Raw genomic sequence first — 21,881 nt, 5'->3', positions numbered from 1 at the left:
GGCAATGAGCATCTCCAACAAGGGGAAATCTAACCATTGCCCCTTGGTGTTTAATGGCATTACCATCACTGAATCTCCCTACTGTCAACATCCTGGGGGTTACCATTGACCAGAAACTGAACTGGACTAGCTATTTAAATACTGTGGCTACAAGAGCAGGTCAGAGGCTGGGAATCTTGTGGCGAGTAACTCACATCCTGACTCCCCAAAGTCTGTCCACCATCTACAAGGCACAAGTCAGGATGTGATGGAATACTCTCTATTCCAGGTGGAATACTTGCCTGGATGAGTGCAGCTCCAAAAACATTTGAGAAGCTTAACTCCATCCAGAACAAAGCAGCCTGCTTGATTGGCACCACATCCACAAACATTCACTTCCTCCACCACCGACGCACAGTGGCTGCAGTGCAGGAACTCATCAAGGCTCCTTCGACAGCACCTTCCAAACCCACGACTGGTACCACCTAGAAAGGACAAAGGCAGCAGATAGATGGGAACACCATCACCTGGAAGTTCCCCTCCAAGTCACAAACCATCCTGATTTGGAAATATATTGCCATTCCTTCCCTGTCACTGGGTCAAGATCCTGGAATTGTCTCCTCCTAACAGCACTATAGGTACCTACACCACATGGACTACAGCAGTTCAAGAAGGCAGCCCACCAGCACCTTCTCGAAGGCAATTAGGGATGGGCAATAAATGCTGGCCTAGCCAGCAACTGGCACATTCCATGATTGAATTAAAAAAAATGATTTTGCTGCTTGGAGGGAGGCATGTCCATATAAGCCATCAGATAGACATGAGACAGTGTAAGAATCTCCGCTACCATCGACTGTTCGGAAACTGCCATTTATCAAATGACTTGAATGCCAACATCATCTTTTCTCTGAGTTAAATTGTCCCTCATTGCCCAATTTGAAAGACAAATGCACAGATTAAAATGATCATTTTCAAATTTTGATATCGTGCAAAAATTTTTAAATGCAACTTTTCTTCCAGGCTCCACTTGTAGATTCACTTCCTTCCCCATTTAATGAAGAACTAAAGGGAATTGCAGATGTGTCGGGAGTACCCTTGGGTATGATGCACACTTGTACAATAGATACCATTTGTCATAGCAATTGTCTGTTTATTCTTGGATTTGACTGCAACACGTATAATCTGTTAATGTGGATATTGTTACTTAATAATGTTGTCTCATGTACACTAAATCCACTGCATTACCCCCAGCTATTATGTCTGTTACCTGTCCAAAGAATTCTGAGGTTTGTCAAACTGTTGTACCTTTGCTGGCTCCTTCTAATTGGTTTCTGTTAGTTTTTTCATTATTACTCTTGTAGGAAGACCCCTTCAATTTTAATTAGTTTTTAATCTCTTTCCATGGCTTTTTGAAACTACTAACTAATCTCTTTCTCCTCAACCCAAATCTTTTTTTTATATTTGTGCCTCTGATTTTTATTTGGTGGCCCAATTGAGTCCTCATTTCCCCATCCCAAAACTAGAGCTTCAAATCTAAGAATATGTGCTCTGGGCCTTCTTATTTTAACCTTTCCTTCCTGCTTTTCCCTGTCCCTTAGATAGTCAGCATCTTTCCTCCTTCACTGCTTGCTCCCATTCTCACAGTTGTGACTACAGTCTCAAACTCCTACTCCAAAAGCTTTTCTCCATCCCTGATGTGTCAGGTTCTGACATTTTGAGCTCACAATATGACCCTTCCTGCAGATCTTTGCCCAAGTCAACACCTGATACTTGAATCTCCCAAAGCTGTGCTGCCATTTTTAGGTTTAGGTAGTTTGTTCTATTTCAGACTTTCTATGTCTTGCATATATTAGCTAGTCTACCTGTCACCGTTGCCTTGTTCAACACCGAATGTCCACTCTCCAAATTCCTATTTTGGAAGTCTTTAATCATTCTGTGACATGCTCACAGCTCGAACTGCAGCCCACACAACTGCTTCTCTTTATACATCCCTTTGGACATAAACCAGTTTCAACTGGTCAGTCAGCCCCCAGCCGTATACTATCTAGCGTCTGCTCTACTTGCAGTTGACCCCTCGTTAGCTGTGAAGTGACTTGTTGTTACACAGTTTAAGAGCTAAGCTTACTTTTTAAAATTGAACTAAAATTTGAACAGTTGTATACTACTTACCCAGAACTCATCTCCTACTCGCCAGTGAATCCGGTTTTAGAATTTGTTGCTCTCATTCCTGACGTAGATGACCATTATGAACCATTAGCTTTTCCAGTTTAATGCATGAGCCATTCCATGAGATTAATTGCAACACTAGATATGATGGCGCATGGCTTAGACTGCAACTTTTTCATTTAAACAATAGCTTAGTATCAACATCTATCAGTTTTGCACAATTTTGAAGTAGTGTGACTGTTATGTAGGCTTATAAAATGGGTATGAAATGACCATAAGAATTATGATGATTCTCAATGGCTCTGTATCCCTAACACTCTGCTTCAAGGAAAACCTATTACTGATTAACTATTAAGTGAAACATTCTGAACTATATTAGACTGTAACCAGGTTTCTGTAATTGTTTACATTTTCTATATAACTATTTCTAATCATTTTTTAAAAAATCTGTGCCATATGTGAGCCAAATTACAGTCACTAGCATTGCTTATAGTTAATTCTTTCATGAACTAGTAGCAAAAAAACCACAAAATCATTGTGTTCCTCTTTTATGACCAGATTGAGTAACTTTACTATACAGTAGTTACTGTACTAGATGGTTTTGGTCAAGCAGAAATGATCAGCATTCAGTATTGTTATATTGAATTGTCTTCTTTAGGATCTGTCAGAGATCACTTTATTAACTAGAACTTTGATCCTGGAGCTTTTGAATCAAGCCTAAGTTTAATAGGAAGAACTTCTCTTTGTGTGAAAGGGTGAAATAAATTTGGGCAATCAATTATCAATCTAATTTTAGAAGGAGCAGCCCCATATAGCTCAACCCTTCTTTCATATTACTGTTCAATTCTGATTCCACTAAAACTATGCCATAAACAAGCTCAGTATTGGAAACACAAAAAGTCAGTTCAATTTAATATACTTTTGGGGTTATGCCCATTGTTGGGACAGTGTAAAGGGAGGAGGGGATGTGCTGGGATTATTCTGCTTTCCATCCATGACAAGGAAGTACTTGATGGTGACATGTTGTGCCAAAAGTGGAAGGATGTTTTTTCCCAACAGTATCATTTCTCTTCTTGATCATAAGTTAAGAAGAGGAACTTTTAGTGTGGCTTCAGATTGGAAAATGTGTAGGCATGATTCACAGAACTTGAAGGCATTTAAACTGAATTGTCAAACTGGAAATTCACTTTTATATTTCTTAACCGCTTTATTTTCTCTAATCAGGGGAAGTTATGTTATTTAATATCTTCTATGAAGTATTCACAGTGTGCACTTCGCTCGTAGCTGAAGATAGAGCAGGTATGTCATCAACTGTAAAGATTTCTCAACTTGTTGTGTTCATATTTTATTGGGGAGTGGTAAAGAAATTAACTGAGTCATTTGGTAAAAATATTTCTACATGCCTTTACAGCAAGATGTATATCAAATATTTGAACTTTTATTTAGTCGCAATTTGGGTAATTAGACAGCCCTTGATGTCGCCCTTATGTCAAAACACATGCAGTATCCCAAATTACAAAATCTGTTGACCGTTTCAATCCTTTATTTGTATGTCTTTCCTGTTCCTGCTACACACAATGGATTTAATTTTCCTTGACTACGGAATAGGAAAAAGCAAGCTACAAGTCTAAATGGATTCTAAAGATTCAAATTATTATTTGCATTGTTGAGGCTGATGTGGCAGAAGACCTGAACATATTTATCCTTGACTTTAGGGAGATTGTACCATGCCAGAAATCTGGATTTTGGATTATTCCTTGGGTAAGAACCTTCTTGTTTATGGGATGGGGGCAGGGGAGGGAACATTTCTGGGTAGTATTCATGATAGGTGAATTTCAGTTTAAGATTTGACCATTATTAGCTTAAATCGAAGCATTATTGCTTCAAATGGCTAGAGTCACTTTTAGATTTTGTACATTTCGTTGCAGGGAGGGAACTAAGACTAGAAATGGTTTACCACTAATATAAATAGAGAAGTATCAGTTTGAATTTATAAATATATAACTTTTCATGGGAGTGTTCTTCTGACATGTCTTCCTTAACTGAGATTTTCCACCCACGGTGGTTGACAGGGCCCTCAACCGTGTCCGGCCCATCTCCCACGCCTCTGCCCTCACACTTTCTTCTCCCTCCCAAAACCATGATAGGGTCCCCCTTGTCCTCACTTATCACCCCATCAGCCTCCACATTCAAAGGATCATCTTCCACCATTTCCGCCAACTCCAGCATGATGCCTTCACCAAACACATCTTCCCTTCACCCCGTCGGCATTCCGTAGGGACCGTTCCCTCCAGGACACCCTGGTCCACTCCTCCATCACCCCCTACCCCTCAACCCCCTCTCATGGCACCTTCCCATGCAACTGCAGAAGGTGTAACACCTGCTTCTTTACTTTCCCCCTCCTCACCGTCCAAGGGCCCAAACACTCCTTTCAAGTGAAGTAGCACTTCACTTGCACTTCCCTCAAATTAGTCTACTGCATTCGCTGCTCCTAATGCGGTCTCCTCTACATTGGAGAGACCAAACGCAGACTGGATGACCACTTTGCAGAACACCTTCGGTCTGTCCGCAAGCATGACCCAGACCTCCAAGTCGCTTGCCATTTCAACACACCACCCTGCTCTTATGCCCACATGTCCGTCCTTGGCCTGCTGTAATGTTCCAGTGAAGCGCAAAGCAAACTGAAGGAACAGCACCTCATCTTCCGATTAGGCACTTTACAGCCTTCCGGACTTAACTTTGAGTTCAACAACTTCATCCCCTTTTTTCTAATAATTATTTTATTTATTTTTTATATATATTTTTATTTTCCCACCTACTTCTATTATTAATTTTAAAATTTATTTCCATCCATTTTTTTTATCTCCACCTTTTAGCCTATTTCGATCCCTTCTCCCCACCTCACCCTCACTAGGGTCATCTGTCACTTGCTCATCCTGCTTTCTACCCTTAATGTCACCATTAGCACGTCCATTAGCTAATATCACCACCGTCAACACCCCTTTGACCTTTTGTTTATGACATCTTTGGCAATCTCTCCTTTGCCTCCACCTAACAATGGCCCTCTATCCAGCTCCACCTGTCCCGCCCCCCCCTTAAACAGCTTATATTTCACCGCATTTCTATTTCTCTTTAGTTCTGATGAAGAGTCATACAGACTCGAAACGTTACCTCTGTCTTCCTTTCCACAGATGCTGTCAGACCTCCTGAGTTTTTCCAGCAATTTTTGTTTTTGTTTTCATGGGAATGCTTTTTTTATAATATCAGTTGCCTTTTATATAAATCTCAGGTGATAAGGTAACTTGAAAAGTGTATGATATTAATCCTTTTTGAAAGTAGTGAGAAGTACTGATTTTAGTGATGGCGTCTCCTCTAGGGGAACTATCCTTTTGGCTTTTTGTTCAAGTTTTAAAATCCTCCTTGGGCCAGGCAGAATCCTAATTGAAAACAAAAGTAAAATACTGCAGATGCTGGAAATCAGAAATAAAATCAGGGAGAGAAAAACGGAGTTCATGTTTTAGGTCTGTTTCTCTCTATCTCTACAGGTGCTGGAGGACCTGTTGAGTATTTCCAGCATTTTCTGTTTTTATTACGGAATCCTAATTGGTTTGCTCTGAATTTGCTCAGTTTAACCTGGAAGGTTCAACCACAGTCTGTGGCTAAACTGAGGAATCGGGGTATTACAATTGGCCCCAGAGCCTGAGTTAATGAGGGAAGTATCAAACTGCTCTTGATCATTATTTAGCACCTGGAAGCATACATGTGTGAATAAGATTAGTAATCAGTTCATAGCATCCTCGCCTTTGAATCAGAGGGTTGTGGGTTCATGTCCCACTCCTGGAAAACCAAGAACTGTGATTGTACTCGAAAGAGTTGCAATCTGTGACTGTTGATAACTCGAAAGAGTTTGGATGACAAATTGGTGTCCAGCCTTGTGGAGCCATACACTGTTTCAGTTGGGAGGTGAGAAAAGAATCAATTAGCCACTTTTTTAAAGCTCAGACTCATAGATGTTTATAGTACAGAATAAAGCCATTCAGCCCATCATGTCTGCACCAGTCAACAAAGATCTGAGTACACTAATCCCATTCTCCAGCACTTGGCCCATAGCCCTGGAGGCTATGGCAACACAAGTGGATATCTAAATATTTCTTATGTTCTGAGAGTTTCTGACTGAACCACCCTTTCAGGCAGTGAGTTCCAGACTCCCACCACCCTCTGGATGAAAAAATTTCTCCTCAACTCCCCTCTTAGCCTTCTACCTCTTACCTTAAATCTATGCCCCCTGGTTATTGACCACTCCACTAATGGATAAAGTGCCTTCCTATCCACCCAATCTATCTATGCCCCTCAATCTTATACACCTCAGGACACTTCTCAACCTTCGCTGCTCCAAGGAAAACAACCCCAGCCTATCCAATCTTTCCTCATAGACCCTCCAGACCAGGCAGCATCCTAGTAAATCTCCTCTACACCCTCTCCATTGCAATCACATCCTTCCGATAATATGGTGACCAGAGCTGCATGCATTACTCCAGTTGTGGCCTAACCAGTGTTTTATACAGTTCCAGCATAACCTCCCTGCTCTTGCCTTTATTAGCCAAGGCATAGAATACAAGTATTCCATTTGCTTTCTTAACCACCTTATCTACCTGCCCTGCTATTTTCAGGGATCTGTGGATATGTACACCAATGTCCCTCTCATCTTCAGTACTTTCCAGGGTCCTGCCATTCATAGTGTAATCCCTTGCCTTGTTAGCCCTCCCCAAGTGCATTACCTCACACTTTTTCCAGGTTGAATTCCATTTGCCACTGCTGTGCCCACCTGACCAGTCCATTGATATCCTCCTGCAGTTAACAGCTATCCTCCTCACTATTTACCACCCTGCCAATTTTCGTGTCATCCACGAACTTCTTGATCATACCTCCTACGTTAAGTCCAAATCATTTATGTGCACCACAAGCAGCAAGGGCCCCAGCACCGAGTCCTGCAGAACCCTACTGGAAACACACTTCCAGTCACAAACATCCCTCTACCATCACCCTCTGCTTCCTGCCTCTCAGCCAATTTTGGATCCAACGTGCCACTTTGCCTTGGATCCCATGGGCTCTTACTTTCTTGACCAGTCTGCCATGAGGGACCTTTATCAAAAGCCTTGCTAAAGTCCATGTATACCACATCAAATGCATTACCCTCATCAATATTCCTGGTTACCTCCTCAAAAAAATGCAATTAAATTTGTCAAACACAACTTTCCCTTAACAAATCCATGCTGACTATCCCTGATTAATCGTGTCTCTCCAAGTGCAGATATCTTCTGTCCCTCAGAATTCTTTCTAGTAACTTCCCGCTGTCGAGGTTAGACTGACTGGCCTGTAATTTTCTGGTCTATCCCTTCCCTTTTTTAATATTGGGACAACATTAGTCTTCCAGTCCTCTAGCGCCTCACCTGTGGCCAGAGAGGATTTGAAAATTACTGCCAGGGCCCCTGATATCTCTTCCCTTGCCTCCTTCAACAGCCTGGGATACATCTCATCCGGGCCTGTGGATTTATCCACTTTTAAGGCCGCTAAACCAGCTGGTACCTCCTCTCTCTCCCTGTTAATTTACTCCAATATTTCAGTCCTTCACCCTGATGTCCATACTTGCGTTGTCTTTTTCCATTGTGAAGACCGATGCAAAGTGTTCATCGAGGACTGTACCCACATCTTCTGGGTCCACACACAGGTTACCTCTATGGTCCCTACTTGGCTCTACTCTTTCCCTAGTTATTCTCTGCTCTTTCTATATTTTAAAAAAAAAACCTTTAGGTTTTCCTTTATTCTATCCACCAATGCTTTCTCATGCACTCTCTTAGCTTTCCTAATTTCCTTTTTAGGTTCCCCCTACTAGGGACTCTGCCGTATTGAGCCCTCGGTATCTACCATAAGCTTCTCTTCTTAATCCTAACCTTTATGTCCTTTGACATCCAGGGCTCTCCAGACTTGGTCCACCCACCACTTTGTCTTTATGGGAACGTATTTGCCCTGTACTCTCGCTATTTCCTCCTTGAATGCCGCATTTATCTGCAAGTAGCTGCTCCCAGTTCACTTGGGCCAAATCGTTTCTCATCTTAGTAAAATTAGCCTTTCCCAGTTTAGAACTTTTATTCCCTGCCCAACCTTATCCCTTTCCATAACTATCCTAAATCTGACTGAGTTGTGGTCACTATCTCCATAATGCTCCCCTACTGATACACTTTCCACCTGCCCGGGCTCATTTCTGAATATTAGGTCCAGAACTGCCCCCTCCCTTGTTGGGCTTTCCATTAAAAATGACAGTTTCCTCAGTGGATCAGTTGTGAGCAGCCGTTGTGTTGGTACACCGATCTACAATCATTAAGCAGCCTCTCAACAGCTTCAAGAGGCCAAAAGTGATGTGAATTTTTTGTCTAACCCTGACTAATACTATACTATGCTTATTCTTCGTAAATACTATTCTACAGTTTATAAGTTAAAGTCTTTGTTAGATCTTAACTATATTCACAAACTGATTTGGGTAAATTGGTTTGGCATTGTATAAAATGTCAAATGTGTGCTGCTAAATATGTCCAAACACTTGATTGAGTTAAAACAAAATATATTATTTGAGGCTTTTGTCAGTGGGGTGGGGAACTGCTTTTAATTGGTGCCAATGCTAGGCCAGTGTTTTGGAAAAACGTAGTTGTTTCCTTAATCCTAAGTATCAGTCAAGCTTCTGTTTTCTTTCCACAGATGGGATTCCAAAAACCAGAGCTGGAGGATTCCAGAATATCTGAGACCTCTAACAGTTAATCTCAATTTCCAAAGGAACAACAAAACCGTATTTAAATCTACTAATTTTGCTGGATACGTCGGAATGCTGACTGGCATGAGACCAGTAAGTTATTGAGAAATGCTAAAACCATTTCTGTCTTTGCCTTCTAATCTATATTAGCTTCAAGGCCTGATGTGCTGCTCTAAAACCTGTTGTGTATCTCCTTCAGATGAAGCCACAATGTTGTATTTGTCAGTGAAACTCAGTGCCATCCAGGGAAAAGAATTTTGAGCCTGGGGGCTGCACTTGGCACATGAGCCACAGTTTAGGCACAACTGGTCTAAATAGTTTAGAAACTTGAGGTTAAGAGCTATCAAAATTCTTGACATACAATTGATTTTCCTTTTTGATATCTAAAGCTTAGTCAGTAGCTCCAAGTTGGAATAACCAAAGGCAAAATCGGGAAGCCAACCGCCGCCTGCAATCGGCACCGCACTGCAATTTTACGCGGGTAGGCCAATTAAGGCCCACCCAACGTGGAACACAAGCGGCAGCACTGAGTGCTGCCTGTGCGGGTGGGGGAGTAGTGTGAGCAGGCTTAGCGTGAACTTCACATGTGTGTGCGATAAAGCACTTCAATCTCCCTGAGGCATGGAGCTACCTCGGAGATGAAACGCTGTTTAAAAATACTAATGAACAAAATAAAAATGTCATAAAACATATCCCCTCATGTGACTGTCACATGAGCAGGGACACGTTTTTAATTCAAGTATAAAATTTTTATTTAATTTTAACTGCTTTAGGAAACCTCATCCTGCCCGTGGATGAGGTTTCCTAAAAGGTGCAAAGGTCGCTTGGCCTTTTCACCTGCCCGCCAACCGTTAGGTTGAACGGGCAGTGAGAAATTCTGCACAATTGTTAATGGCCTTAATAGGCCTTTTAATTGTTGGTGGGGGTAATACCAGCTCCGGTGCGTGCCTGCCAACCAAACTATCGCGAGAGTGCGCATTGACATCGGCGTGCTCTGCCGACATCAACGGGCTTTATTTCATGCTCAGGCTTGTCGGCCGCGCACCTACATCCCGAGCAAAAAATCCTGCCCCAAGTAAATCCTTAATAGCAAATTGTAATGTTATATAATGCATCAACTTTTTAACAATGAAACACCCCAAGGCTTCACAGGAGCATTATAAAACAAAATGCAACACTGAACATTCTGGAATATGGGAGCCACATAAGCAGATATTAGGTCAAGAGGACCAAAAACTTTTTGTTGTTTATTATTTCATGAGATGTGAACATCACTGGCAAGGCCACCATTGGTGTCCATCCCTAATTTCCCTGAGAATGTGGTGGTGAGCCACTGCCATGAACCACTGCAGTCCATCTGGTGTAATTACATCCTTTGCCTTCAGGAAGAGAGTTGCAGGTTTTTGACCCAGTGACGTGAAGGAACAGTGATATAGTTTCAAGTCAAGATGGTGAGTGACTTGGAGGGGAACCTGCAAATGGTGGTGTTCCCATGAGTCTGCTGCCCTTGACCTTCCAGGTGGTAGAGGTCATGGATTTGGAAGGTGCCGTTGGAGAAGCCTTGGTGAGTTGCTGCAATGCATCTTGGAGGTGGTACAGACTGCTGTCTCTAAGCACTGATGGTGGAAGGAGTGAATGTTTAAGGGGGTGGATGGGGCACTGATCAAATGGGCTGCTTTGTCCTGGATGGTGTCGAGCTTCTTTGGTTTTGTTGGAGCTGCATTCATCGAGGCAAGTGGAGAGTGTTCCATCACACTCCTGGCTTGTGCCTTAGATGGTGGACAGGCTTTTGCGAATTGGTAGTGAGTAAGACACCATAGAATTCCACTGTAGAAATTCGTCAAAGAGCTAGGTTTTAAGGAGTGTCTTAAAGGAGCAAAGCAAGCTAGAGAGGTGTGGGGGGAGGGGGGAGAATTCCTGTGATCAGGGTCTAGGCACCCAAAGGTGCAGCCACCAATGGTGGAATGATTAAAATTAGATGAATGCAGATATTTCGGAGGTTGTCAGGTTGGAGGAGATTATGGAAAGAGCATGGGGTGGGGGGGGGGCAAGGCCACAGCGATTTGGGGAAGAAAAGGATGAGAATTATAAAATCAAGACGTGACTTAGCTGGGAGTTATTGTAGGTCAGCGAGTACAAGGGTGATAAGTTAATAGACCAGGTCGGAGTTAGGACACAGGCAGAGGGCTTCAAGTTTACGGAATATAGAATGTGGAAGATCAAATGAGTCCATTGCAATAGTTTATTCATGCTTTTTTACTGTTAGATTCGAGGTTTAAACAGCAGGTGAGCTGAGGCAGGGGCAAAATCGAGCACTGTACAAAGATGTTAATAGAATGTAATTAATGGGATTGGCTCTGCAAGTACTTTGGGAAAAATCATTTTGCATCCATTAAATAATATCAGAGAAGAAATGTTATTTCAGTGCATTACAACACAATGCTTTTACTACTTGCACTCTGTTTATTATACTTTAAAAAAATCTGAGAGGCTGTGGTCCTCATGGTGTTGGGGAGTAGAAGACATTCCCATTTGTGGACCTAGAGTCAGCATACATAGAATGTAGAGCACAGAAATGAGCCATTTCTATTTCTTTCTCATGTATTTATCTAACTTCCTCTGTAAGCTATTTGCCTCAATTACTCCTTGTGATGATGAGTTCCACATTCTAACCACTCTGGGTAAAGTTTCCCCTGAATTCCCTATTAGATTTATTAGTGACCAACTTGTGACCTCTGGTTTTAGACACCACCACAGATGGAGAAAATGGCTACCCCATCAAACCCTTCCATAATTTTAAAACCTCTAAGGTCACCCCTCACCTCTTTCTTTTCTAGAGAAGGAAGCCCCAGCCTATTCAGTCTTTCTTGCCGAGTATAACCTCTTGGTTCTGGTATCATCCTTATAAATCTGAATTCTCACATCAGATAATGATTTCCCTCTGCTGCAACCTCAGTAGAGTACCCCCTATTGGATCAGTGACGGTTTTCTATTTCTCATAGTAGCCACTCTGGTCTGAATAAGGTTATAAATTTATGTTGTCTCTAACCATCTGAAAATCATTGCCAACAGCAATATTAAAACATTCTAAAATAATCGCAAGGTAATATACAGTGAAATTTTGAGGACCTTACTATAATGGATAACCCAAGTTTTTGTCTTTGCAGAAGATGTTTACACTTACAATGAATGAGCGTTTCAGCATTGATGGAGGATATATTGGTAATTACCAGTCGGATTAGCATTCAGACTCTTAAATTATTTCAGCAAAACTTTTGAATTTTTCTAACATTTATTCTTCCTTTAGTGATGACTAATATTTTGCACAAACTTATACTATTGTATGGAATGCTTACAGAAATTTTAATTTATTTAAATCACCTTCAAGAACGTTTTCTTTTGAAATATTGAGAAGTCCCACAGCCTGCTCCCACGCAATTGTTATTTTAAATAATCCAAGTATTCTCCTCTTCTTAGGCAGTCCCTCGGAATCGAGGGCAACTTGCTTCCCCTCCGCTTCGATGGGTTCGGAGATGGCTGATAAGTCCAATACGTGATCTGCAGACTCTGCCACATGCAGGGCAGATGGTGCTGGAAGGGTTGGGTAGATAGGTTATTTGGAGCTTTATGTGCTCCCTCTGATGTCTTGGCTTCACCTCTAAGTGTTCCAATGAAGTCTCTCGATGTATTCGGTGTCTTCCCAAATAAGCCTTCTCCATTTTGGTCGGTCACAAGCCAGGGGCTCCCAAGCCGGAGGCATGTTTGGCCTCTTCAGGAATGCTTTGAGGACATCCCTAAAATCATTCTGCTGTCCTCCTAGTAGTCTCCTGCTGTGACCAAGTTCCGAGTAGAAATCTAAATATCATATCTATCATAAATGGTAAAGTGTTGTAGCATAACTTTGCCTGTTTTATTTGGAAACGTATAAGCACAAGGTTTTACATATGTTTTAAAAAAAAAGTTAGACCTAAATTTGATATATTCACATATTTTTAAGTCCATACTGACTTGATTTGCAGGCATCATTGAATGGATATTGGGTAAAAGGGATGGTATGTGGATGAGTTTCCTCACCCGATCTGTGTTGGAGAATGCTACCAGGTATAGTGCCTGTCTTAGATTGCATTGTATTTTGAAGATAGCTATTTCTCTTCCTGATTTAGGTACTTGTGTACACTTCACTTGTAAACTGTGTTGGAATATAGAAATGTAATTTCTAGTTCTGTAGATCTTTCTAGTTCTGTAGATCTTTCATCTCGAAATAATCCTTTCAAAGGCAATCTCTATGGCCCAAATTTTAAAGTGACAAGCTCCGTCAATTGTGTGAAATAAATGTTTTTCACAGGACAAATCTTTATTTTATACTAGATACTGTAAACGGCCTGACTTGAATTTAATGGAATGTTTACTCTTAATTTACTCACTAAACATTACTGAATTTATCTTGCAGTTACTCAAAAGCCAAGGACCAATTAGCCAATACAAAAGTGCTGGCACCAGCTTACTTTATACTAGGTGGCAACCAGTCAGGGGAGGGTTGTGTAATCACACGCTCAAGGACAACTAGTCTGGATATCTGGGAGTAAGTACATTAAAGTAGCTATAGGATTTATACCGTATGGTCTTCATTTTAAAAGAAGTGGAACATTGCTTGAGAGTAAATTTGTTGGTGTTTGATGTTAATTCATGTTCTTTGTACAAACTAGGCTTGACCTTAAGCAGGGCACCTGGTATGTGCTGGAAACAAACTACGACCATTGGAAGGACCCACTGTTTCTGGATAACCGTAGAACTCCAGCAATGAAATGCATGAATCAAACAACACAAGCTGTAGGTCTTTATTTGCTAACTAACACCTGTGTGATCATGGCTGATAATCTATGAAGCTATCTTACCAAGCAGTCTATGCAGGAAGATGTCGTCTTATGAACTCCAAGTACAGGTTTAAATAGAGTAACTCCTGAAACTCTGGCTTGGTTTTCATTTCCACTGCAGAGGCCTGACTGTTTATACGGGTACAGCAAGTCCTCGTTTAAAGTTGTGTTTGCATTCCTGAAAATTGCAACTTTAAGTGAAACAATGTTAAGTGAATCATAGGTTCCCATAGGAATCAATATTAAAGCCAGAGTTAGGTTCCTTTGTTTTTCTCTGGGTGAGAAATGCCCAATATACAAGCTGAAATACTGTGTACCATACATGTGCAGCATTATGCATTCCTAACTGAAATAACTTGCAAAACAAAATATATATACAAATTAATTCTCAAAAATTAAAGTTCTTGTTCTTACCCGAGTACAGTACTTTTAAATAGACTAGGCTTCATCTAGTGGCAGAAATTGGTCAGTGCAGTTAGCTGGGGTGGGGGTTAGGGGAAGGAGTTGGCAAAACTGGGAGAGGTAATGGGAGGGTGGGGCAGGGGGTGAAGTTGGCAAGGCCAAGAGTGGGAGAAAAAGGGACTGCGGGAAAAGTCATGAGCAGGCAGGCCATGAGAGAGAGAGTCTGTGGTAAACGACAAAGTGAAACAACGTTAAGCGAGTCGACTTTAAGCAATGACTTACTGTATATGATCACTCAACTGATTAAGCAATGACTTACTGTATATGATCACTCAACTGATTAAGAGGAACTTAAACTATTCAGCAAAATCAAGAAGAAAAATGAATTAGTAATTTTTTTAAATTAAAAATGTGAGAATGGATGTCTAAAAATTTGGGGGAATATTGTGTTATTCTGTAAGGAAGGCTGGGTGTCTGATTTAATGAAGCTGGGCAAGAGGTTGATAGGAGTCAGGCTGTCTGGAAACATGAAAAAGTAAATTGGTTAAATCTAACATTTGCAATTTTAGATAAGTTGGGAAGTAGTTGAATTTCAAAGGAGAGTCAGAGGTACCAAGGAAAATACTTGCATCTTGCAGGAGTCCATAGGTAAATAGTGGTGGGGATATTATATTTTTATTGACCAAAAGCAAAGGCAAGATGGAAACATGAAAGATCTTATATTTGGAAGGGTTTGAGTTTCAAAGGGGTGTGAGAACAATGGGACTGAGATAAAAGGGAAAAAAGGTACATTAGAGTTGCTGTGGATAGCTTTTGAGGTACAGAGAGCTAGAGATAGCTGTTAAGCGTTAAGCTGGAGATAGGTAGAGGAGTTTGAGCTGTTGAGAAGTCTTGGGCTGCAGCAAGCAATTTTATCCTGAAGTGAATTCCACAGCAAAGTGTAGGAGGATAAAGATCATGTGGTACACTTTTATTAAAGCTACAGCAGTCTGCCTTGTGATATTACTGGATTCCATATTTAAATATCTATAAAGGGAGTGTTGCCTGGAAAGTGCTTTCTTGTGGTTTGACCAAGTAGAGTTTGAGGAAATGTTTTGTAAGGCTAACCTTAATTGTGTAACTGTAATCGTGTGTATTTAAGTTTTTTTTTCTAATTAATAAAACCTTTTACTTTTAATTTTTTAAGACCCAAAAGCGTAACTGAACCTCTTACTGCTGAGATTGGTATGTCGTCTTCTCGTTATTAGAATGCAAAAAAGAGGTTTTGACCAGAAAACCAAATTTCCCTCTGGGATTTGGTTTCACAGCAACTAACATGAGATGTAGTCATAACATATTGGAAAAGTTACCAGTTTCTAATAGCTTTCCAGACAGAGTTGGTAACTTTTGAACACATTCCATATCACTGATAGGGTGGCATCTGACAGCAGAGAATTTTGTTTTTTATAGATGTCTATAAACTGGAGAATTTTTGTGATGGTGCTGTTTGCTTATTTAAGGTGTAATGGAATATATTATTGTCTGTGTTTCAGAATATTTCCATAGAAACTATTTATGATGTTTTGACAACAAAGCCTGTTCTCAATAAGGTGAGTATGAATTGAATGGTCCCATTTTTAAATGGTTCTGTTTTACGTTCTCTCTCTCTCTTTCTAGAGCAGACAAGTTACTTCTTTGTTTTAGTTCAGAGCAGCAGTGTTTTGGTTTATTCATCAAGTTTCCCTCCTGGTCCATTTTAAATGTTTTTGGTAGTACTTAATCACACTTCTGCGGTAAATCAAATCAGTAATGCTTGTGTTGAATGATAATGCTAATCTCAACTAAAAAAAAATAGAATTCAGTTATGGAAAATTTGAAAGAGCTCCTGTCATGGATTTTTGGTTTTTACCTATTTTGGTGGAGAGGTTCAATGAACTCAGCCACTCGAGGAATTATACTGTTAATATTGGATCATCTCTGGTCATTTTGTTAATCTCTAGTACTGTTTAGATTTTCTTTGTTCTCATAAGTTGGTTGTCCAAAACTCTTTACTCCCTTTGCTGGCCTAAAGCAGTAAATGGTTTCCACATGAACACTTTGTCAATTCCAATTTTACTTAGCAAGAAATATTTCATCAGCACATAATCTTCCAATTGACTTACTATTTTTAATTTACTGTAAATGCAGTAGGGCAAACTGAACTCATAGCCAAAGGCATTTATGCCTTGGAATTGGTTCATAGGAGAAACATCTAACTGACCCCTAATATCAAAGGACTGAAAAATGAGGATGAGAGAACACAGGTTCAAATGAGTAAAAGACAGATTTTGGCTGATGTTGCGAAATTCTTCGCACAGTGATCAATGCACAAAACAAACTTTTGAATTCAACTATGTATTTTTGTTTTTAAATAGTTGGACAGGGTTCTGATGTATCTTTCTGGAAAAAATGGCTTTCCTCAACTTTTTATTGAGAACAGGGGTTATCTGTTGGATTCCTTCTTGAATGTGGAATGTAATGCTTGCACCACTTAAATCTGATGGCCAAGCTATCTGACTTGGCTTTGATTTTTGCTAAATGCTTGAGTTCATTCATATCAATAGTGTACAGATGGGTACTGGGATTGAACCTTGGGAGTCCAAGAGATTTTATAATAATGTTTATATTTCATAGTTGACTACATATACTACCCTGATGGAAGTCTCTGAAGGAACATTTGAATCATATCTACGTGACTGTCCGGACCCATGTATGCCATGGTAGACTTCACAAGACTTCAGTGTGGAATTTAACAGCTGGATCTGAATATCGATGAGCAGTTTGAGCTGCAGATATGCTGCTTTTTAAATGTATCATATTTCTGATGGCACTGAAATTCTGTAATGTGCAAGAAAATAAAGTAATTTTGGTACATCTAAGCAGGCTCTCATGCTTAGCTAAATATATTAAAATGTATGCTATTATATGTAAAGAAGTCTCATAATATTTAACTTGGTAAACTTCAATTTGAACCTTTTTCCTATTGAAGGCTGGTTCTAGTAAAATGCACGTAGAGATATACTGAGCAGAATCCTATTCAATCTTCTTTGGTACTAATCAGTAACTTAGCATTACTGGTAAAACTTTGCTTATTTCAATTTCCATTTAAAAGAATTGAGTTGATTTTAATTTGGTGGTTTATTTTGTAGAAGAGATTAAAGAATGAATGTATATTTTAATGAATATTGGATATTGTAATTTTGCCAGGTAAACTATTGAATAAAACTATTTAAATTCAAATTTACCATTACTCCATTTTATAATGCAAATCATTCCTTAAAAGTTCCAAACCAAACTAAGATTACTTAGACTGTTAGTTTTACAATTTAGTTCTGGTTTGGTAGCCCCACATGAAGCTTGCAACCCTATTAAAAGATGAATGCACTGTTCAACCTGAGAGAAAGCAGCAGATACCAGTTAAAGAAATTATACTGGATGGAGAAAGTGTACTCAGTGGAGTGCCTCAGGGATAACTGCTGGGGTCACTCTTGATTATAATCCATGTTAGTTGACTTGGATTTGGAAACACAATGAAAGTTGGTCAAATTTGCAAATAACTGGATCAGTCAAGCCTGGTAAAGGAAGGAACCATAAGATTACAGCGACACCTTGACATATGTTGATAGATGAAGCTCAACACAAGGGCAAGGTGTTGTACATTGGACAAAAACACTATTCACTAAGGGCAAATTTTCTGCTCGTCAGGTGGGCGTGTGCCCAACCCAAACAAGCGTAAAATGATGCGTGATAACGTCAGGCAAGCATCCCGATGTCATCGAGTACTCGCTCGATATTTGTGGACGGGCACGTGCAAGTCAGCAGAACACCCGCCAACAATTAACAGGCCTATTAAGGCCATTAAACATCTAATTGAATTACATTTTTCATGTGACAGTCATTTTTTAATTTTTTTTTACTTTTCAAAATCTTCATCTCCCTGAGGCAGCACTGTGCCTCCAGGGAGCTTTTCTTGCATGCACCAGTGAAGTTCCCGGCTCACCCTCCTCCCCTATCCGACCCCCACTGGCACCTCTCGTTTCACACTGGGCTGCCCTTAATTGGCCCACCGGCCCCAGTCGCGGGCGGCAGTCTGCTTCCTCCCGCTTCCAATCACCCCTGCCAAGCCCACCCAATGAGGGCAAAATCCTGGCCCAAGTATATCTTAAGTAGGAGAGGAGCTGAAAGAGATCTGGAGATTAAGATTACACATTTCTGGAAAGTCCCAATAATTGGCACAGCAAGGCATTGCAGTCTAATGGTACAAAAACCATTACGCTGGGTCAGTGGGCCTAGGGGCAAAAGTAGGAAATTCTTGTCTAAAACAGGCAAGAGTTTTATAATTGAATAAATGTCTTTATTTCCAGCCTTTATTCTATATTACTCCCAAATCTTACCCATGGGTTTCTACGTTGCTAAACTGTTATAGGTAAAGCTTTTAGATGGATCCATTTTTTTTTGCTGTTACTAACTTATTCTGCCTTTGAACTGCACCAGCTAGTGTCAATTTTTATTTTTATTTTTTGTCCCCAGCATCATTACTGGCACTAATGCATTTTCCTGTTTGAAAGTAGACTAAGAGGGGGAGACCAAGCTGTAGAAGAGGAACCTTGTACCTATCCCCATCTGCAGGCTGATGACTTGTCAGTTTTGGAGATAATTAGTGCAGTTAGAGATTCCAACTCTCTTGGTGGATTGTGATAGCATGATCAATTGTACAGATGTGTGAAGGCCTGATTAACTTATGCTGGATGGTTCTTCAAAGCACCTCAATCTCTACTGACTTATATGTTTTAAACCTTAAATCTGTGTGCCCTAGTCCTTGTCCCATCAGCTAATGGAAACAGTTTTGTCTACCTTATCTAAAGCTGTCATAATCTTATACACCTCTATCAAATCTCCCCTCAATCTCCTTGCTTCAAGGAGAACAACCTCAACTTCTCCAACCTAACCTTGTAGCTAAAATTCCCCATCCCTAAAACCATTCTGGTAAAACTCTGCACTCTCTAAAAGATCCTCGCATCCTTCCTAAAGTGTGACCAGAAATCGATGCAATGTGCATTATTGCAATGTGCCAATTTCCTAACGAGAGTTTTATATAGGTTCAAAATGTGTACCATAAGGCTGGTACAATTGGTGACGGTAGTATTAAGATGTGGCTTCAAGCCCGCCTTCACTTCCTGCAGATATGCTTTGATGTTAACTTAGAGGATAGTGCTGTGGGGTAGCAGAGACAAACTGCCTCCTATAGCTATGCCATAATAAATTGGGATAACCTTGCCTATGTTTGGAGAAATACTTTGCCGCTGGACTGACAAAGAAAACAATTGAGCAGCACTGCTTAATTTTTTGATCATGCTGGGAAATTTTTTTAAAAAGCCAGGAACCAGAGAAATCAAAAAATATTGTCAATATATCTGACAACACCCAGCTCTACCTTACCAGCACTTCTCTCAACAATGCCACCGTTACTCAATTGTCAAACTGCTATCTGACATCTAGAACCGGATGAGCATAAATTTCTTCCAACTAAACATAGGGAAGATTAAGGCCATTGTTTTCAGTCCCTAAGGTACCAATTCCATCATTCTCCCTGGCAACAGCCTGAAATTAAGCCCATCTGTTCGCAAAGCTGGTGTCACGTTTGACTATGAGACGAGCTCCGGACCTCAATCATGCCTTCACTAAGCCTGCTTATTTCCACCTACATTGCCCAGCCCATGTCTCAGCTCATCTGCATTGAAATTCTCATTCATATCTTGTTACCTGTAGACTAGGTCAGTGCACTCCTGGCTGGTCTCCCACGTTCTACATCCACCATAAAATTGTGGTCAGCAAAAATTCTGCTGACCGTGTCTAATCACAGCAAGTACCATTCCCACTTCACCCCTGTGCTTGCTGACTTACACTGGCACCAGGTCAAGCAACGTCTTGATTTTAAAATTCTCATCCTTGTTTTCAAATCCATCCATGGCCTGGCCCCTCCCAATCTCATATCTCTCAATCCTCCAGGATATCTGCATTCATTTAATTCTGGTCTCTTGTGCATCCCCAATTATTATTGCTCCACCATTGGTGGCTGTGCCTTCACAATTTCCTAGGCCCCAAGGTCTGGAATACCCTTCCAGCACCTCTTTACCTCGCTTTCCTCCTTTAAGACACTCCATAAAACCTACCCCTTTGACCAAACTTTTGGTCATTTAACATAATATCTCTTTATTTGGCTCATGTCATACTTTGTTTTATAATGCCCAAGTGAAGTACCTTGGGACACAAATACGCTGTGGTTGTATTTTTTCAGATGCTGCTCACAAGGTGGTTAGGCACTTGGTACAGGATGGAAGTATTTGTACAGACAAAATCGGTATGGTACATTGGCTGACGCTGGACCCATGGCTTTGCTGCTCCTGTCCATCTCAGTGGTAGAGGTTGCAGGGTTGGGAGGTGCTGTTGATGATTTTGAGTTCCTGCAACCTACCCTAGGATATATATGTCATGATCATAGCTCGTTATCTGTGTGTGGACTTAAGATATTATATGGTACTCAGATAAGATACTGTAAGATAAACTCTGTACTACATATGGGGTCACCTGATCTAGGGGGTTTTGAAGGTCAGATTGCACGTCAGGGAGTTGGTCAGCATGGCATATTGAACGATGTTGTGCTTGCAGTTAAATCTGCGACTTTAAGTGTTGTCCTTTCAGCCTGAGATGTGACAACATACACAACAACCACATTGTGAAGCAGTCTGGGAAGAGTGTCCTGCAGTCAGCATCGCTGTGAAGCAGTCTGGGAAGAGTGTCCTGCAGTCAGCATCACAGTTTGCACAGGAGTGCTGCTTTGTGAGTTCAGTGAAGAGGGAATGAGGTGATCCTTTGAGTACCGTGAGACGGCTGGGTAAGTATCTACTACTATTACTGTTTATAGTTTTTAAGGTCTTATTTTGTGGCTCATCATTTGTAAGGGTTATATTCTGTAACAATGAGGAGCAGAGAAGAAGGGCCCGAGAGTAATTGATATTAAGTATCTTCCAAAAGGTTTAATTTAATTTAAAGGGGTAAGTCATGGCAGGAGAGCTCAAAGCTGTGGTGTGCTCCTCCTGCTCTACGTGGGAAGCCGGGAACATTTCCACTGCCCAGGGTCAGCATGTGTGCTGGAAGTGTCTCCAGCTGCAGCTCCTGGAAGTCTGGGTTTCGGAGCTGGAGCGGCGGCTGGGGACACTGTGGAGCATCCGTGAGGCAAAGCATCATGGATAGCACGTATAGAGAGGTGATCACACCGCTGGCTAAGAGTCCACAGGCAGGAAGGGAATGGGTGACCACCAGGCAGAGCAAGAGGACTAGGCAGGCAGTGCAGGAATCTTCTGTGACTATTCCCCTGCAAAACAGATATATCGCTTTGGATACTGTTGAGGGGAGTGGCTTCTCAGGGGAAAGCAGCAATAGCCAAATTTGTTGCACCACGGCTGGCTCTACTGCACAGGGGAAGAGTAAGAATGCAATAGTTATAGGGAAATCAATTGTAAGGGGAGTAGATAGGTGTTTACAAACGAGACCCCAGGATAGTATGTTGCCTCCTTGGTGCTAGGGTCAAGGATGTCTCAGAGCAGCTACAGGGCATTCTGAAGCGGGAGGGTGAA

At 41.0% G+C, this 21,881-nt stretch overlaps 1 protein-coding gene across 1 annotated transcript in view; it reads left to right on the top strand.

The window, feature by feature from the left end:
• asah1b (N-acylsphingosine amidohydrolase (acid ceramidase) 1b) overlaps positions 1-17,484 on the top strand; it is a 28,200-nt gene extending 10,716 nt beyond the window's left edge. The window contains exons 5-14 of the mRNA XM_078548617.1: positions 1,000-1,078; positions 3,370-3,444; positions 3,861-3,906; positions 8,899-9,043; positions 12,118-12,172; positions 12,970-13,051; positions 13,401-13,532; positions 13,657-13,780; positions 15,759-15,815; positions 16,879-17,484. Coding sequence (XP_078404743.1) covers positions 1,000-1,078; positions 3,370-3,444; positions 3,861-3,906; positions 8,899-9,043; positions 12,118-12,172; positions 12,970-13,051; positions 13,401-13,532; positions 13,657-13,780; positions 15,759-15,815; positions 16,879-16,968 — 885 coding nt within the window. The 3' untranslated portion in view covers positions 16,969-17,484. The remainder of the gene's footprint in view (positions 1-999; positions 1,079-3,369; positions 3,445-3,860; positions 3,907-8,898; positions 9,044-12,117; positions 12,173-12,969; positions 13,052-13,400; positions 13,533-13,656; positions 13,781-15,758; positions 15,816-16,878) is intronic.
• Positions 17,485-21,881: the final 4,397 nt, after the last annotated feature.

This window comes from Cetorhinus maximus, chromosome 1 (assembly GCF_964194155.1).
Source record: "Cetorhinus maximus chromosome 1, sCetMax3.hap1.1, whole genome shotgun sequence".
NCBI lineage: Eukaryota > Metazoa > Chordata > Chondrichthyes > Lamniformes > Cetorhinidae > Cetorhinus > Cetorhinus maximus.
This window is presented reverse-complemented; position numbering and strand designations above follow the sequence as displayed.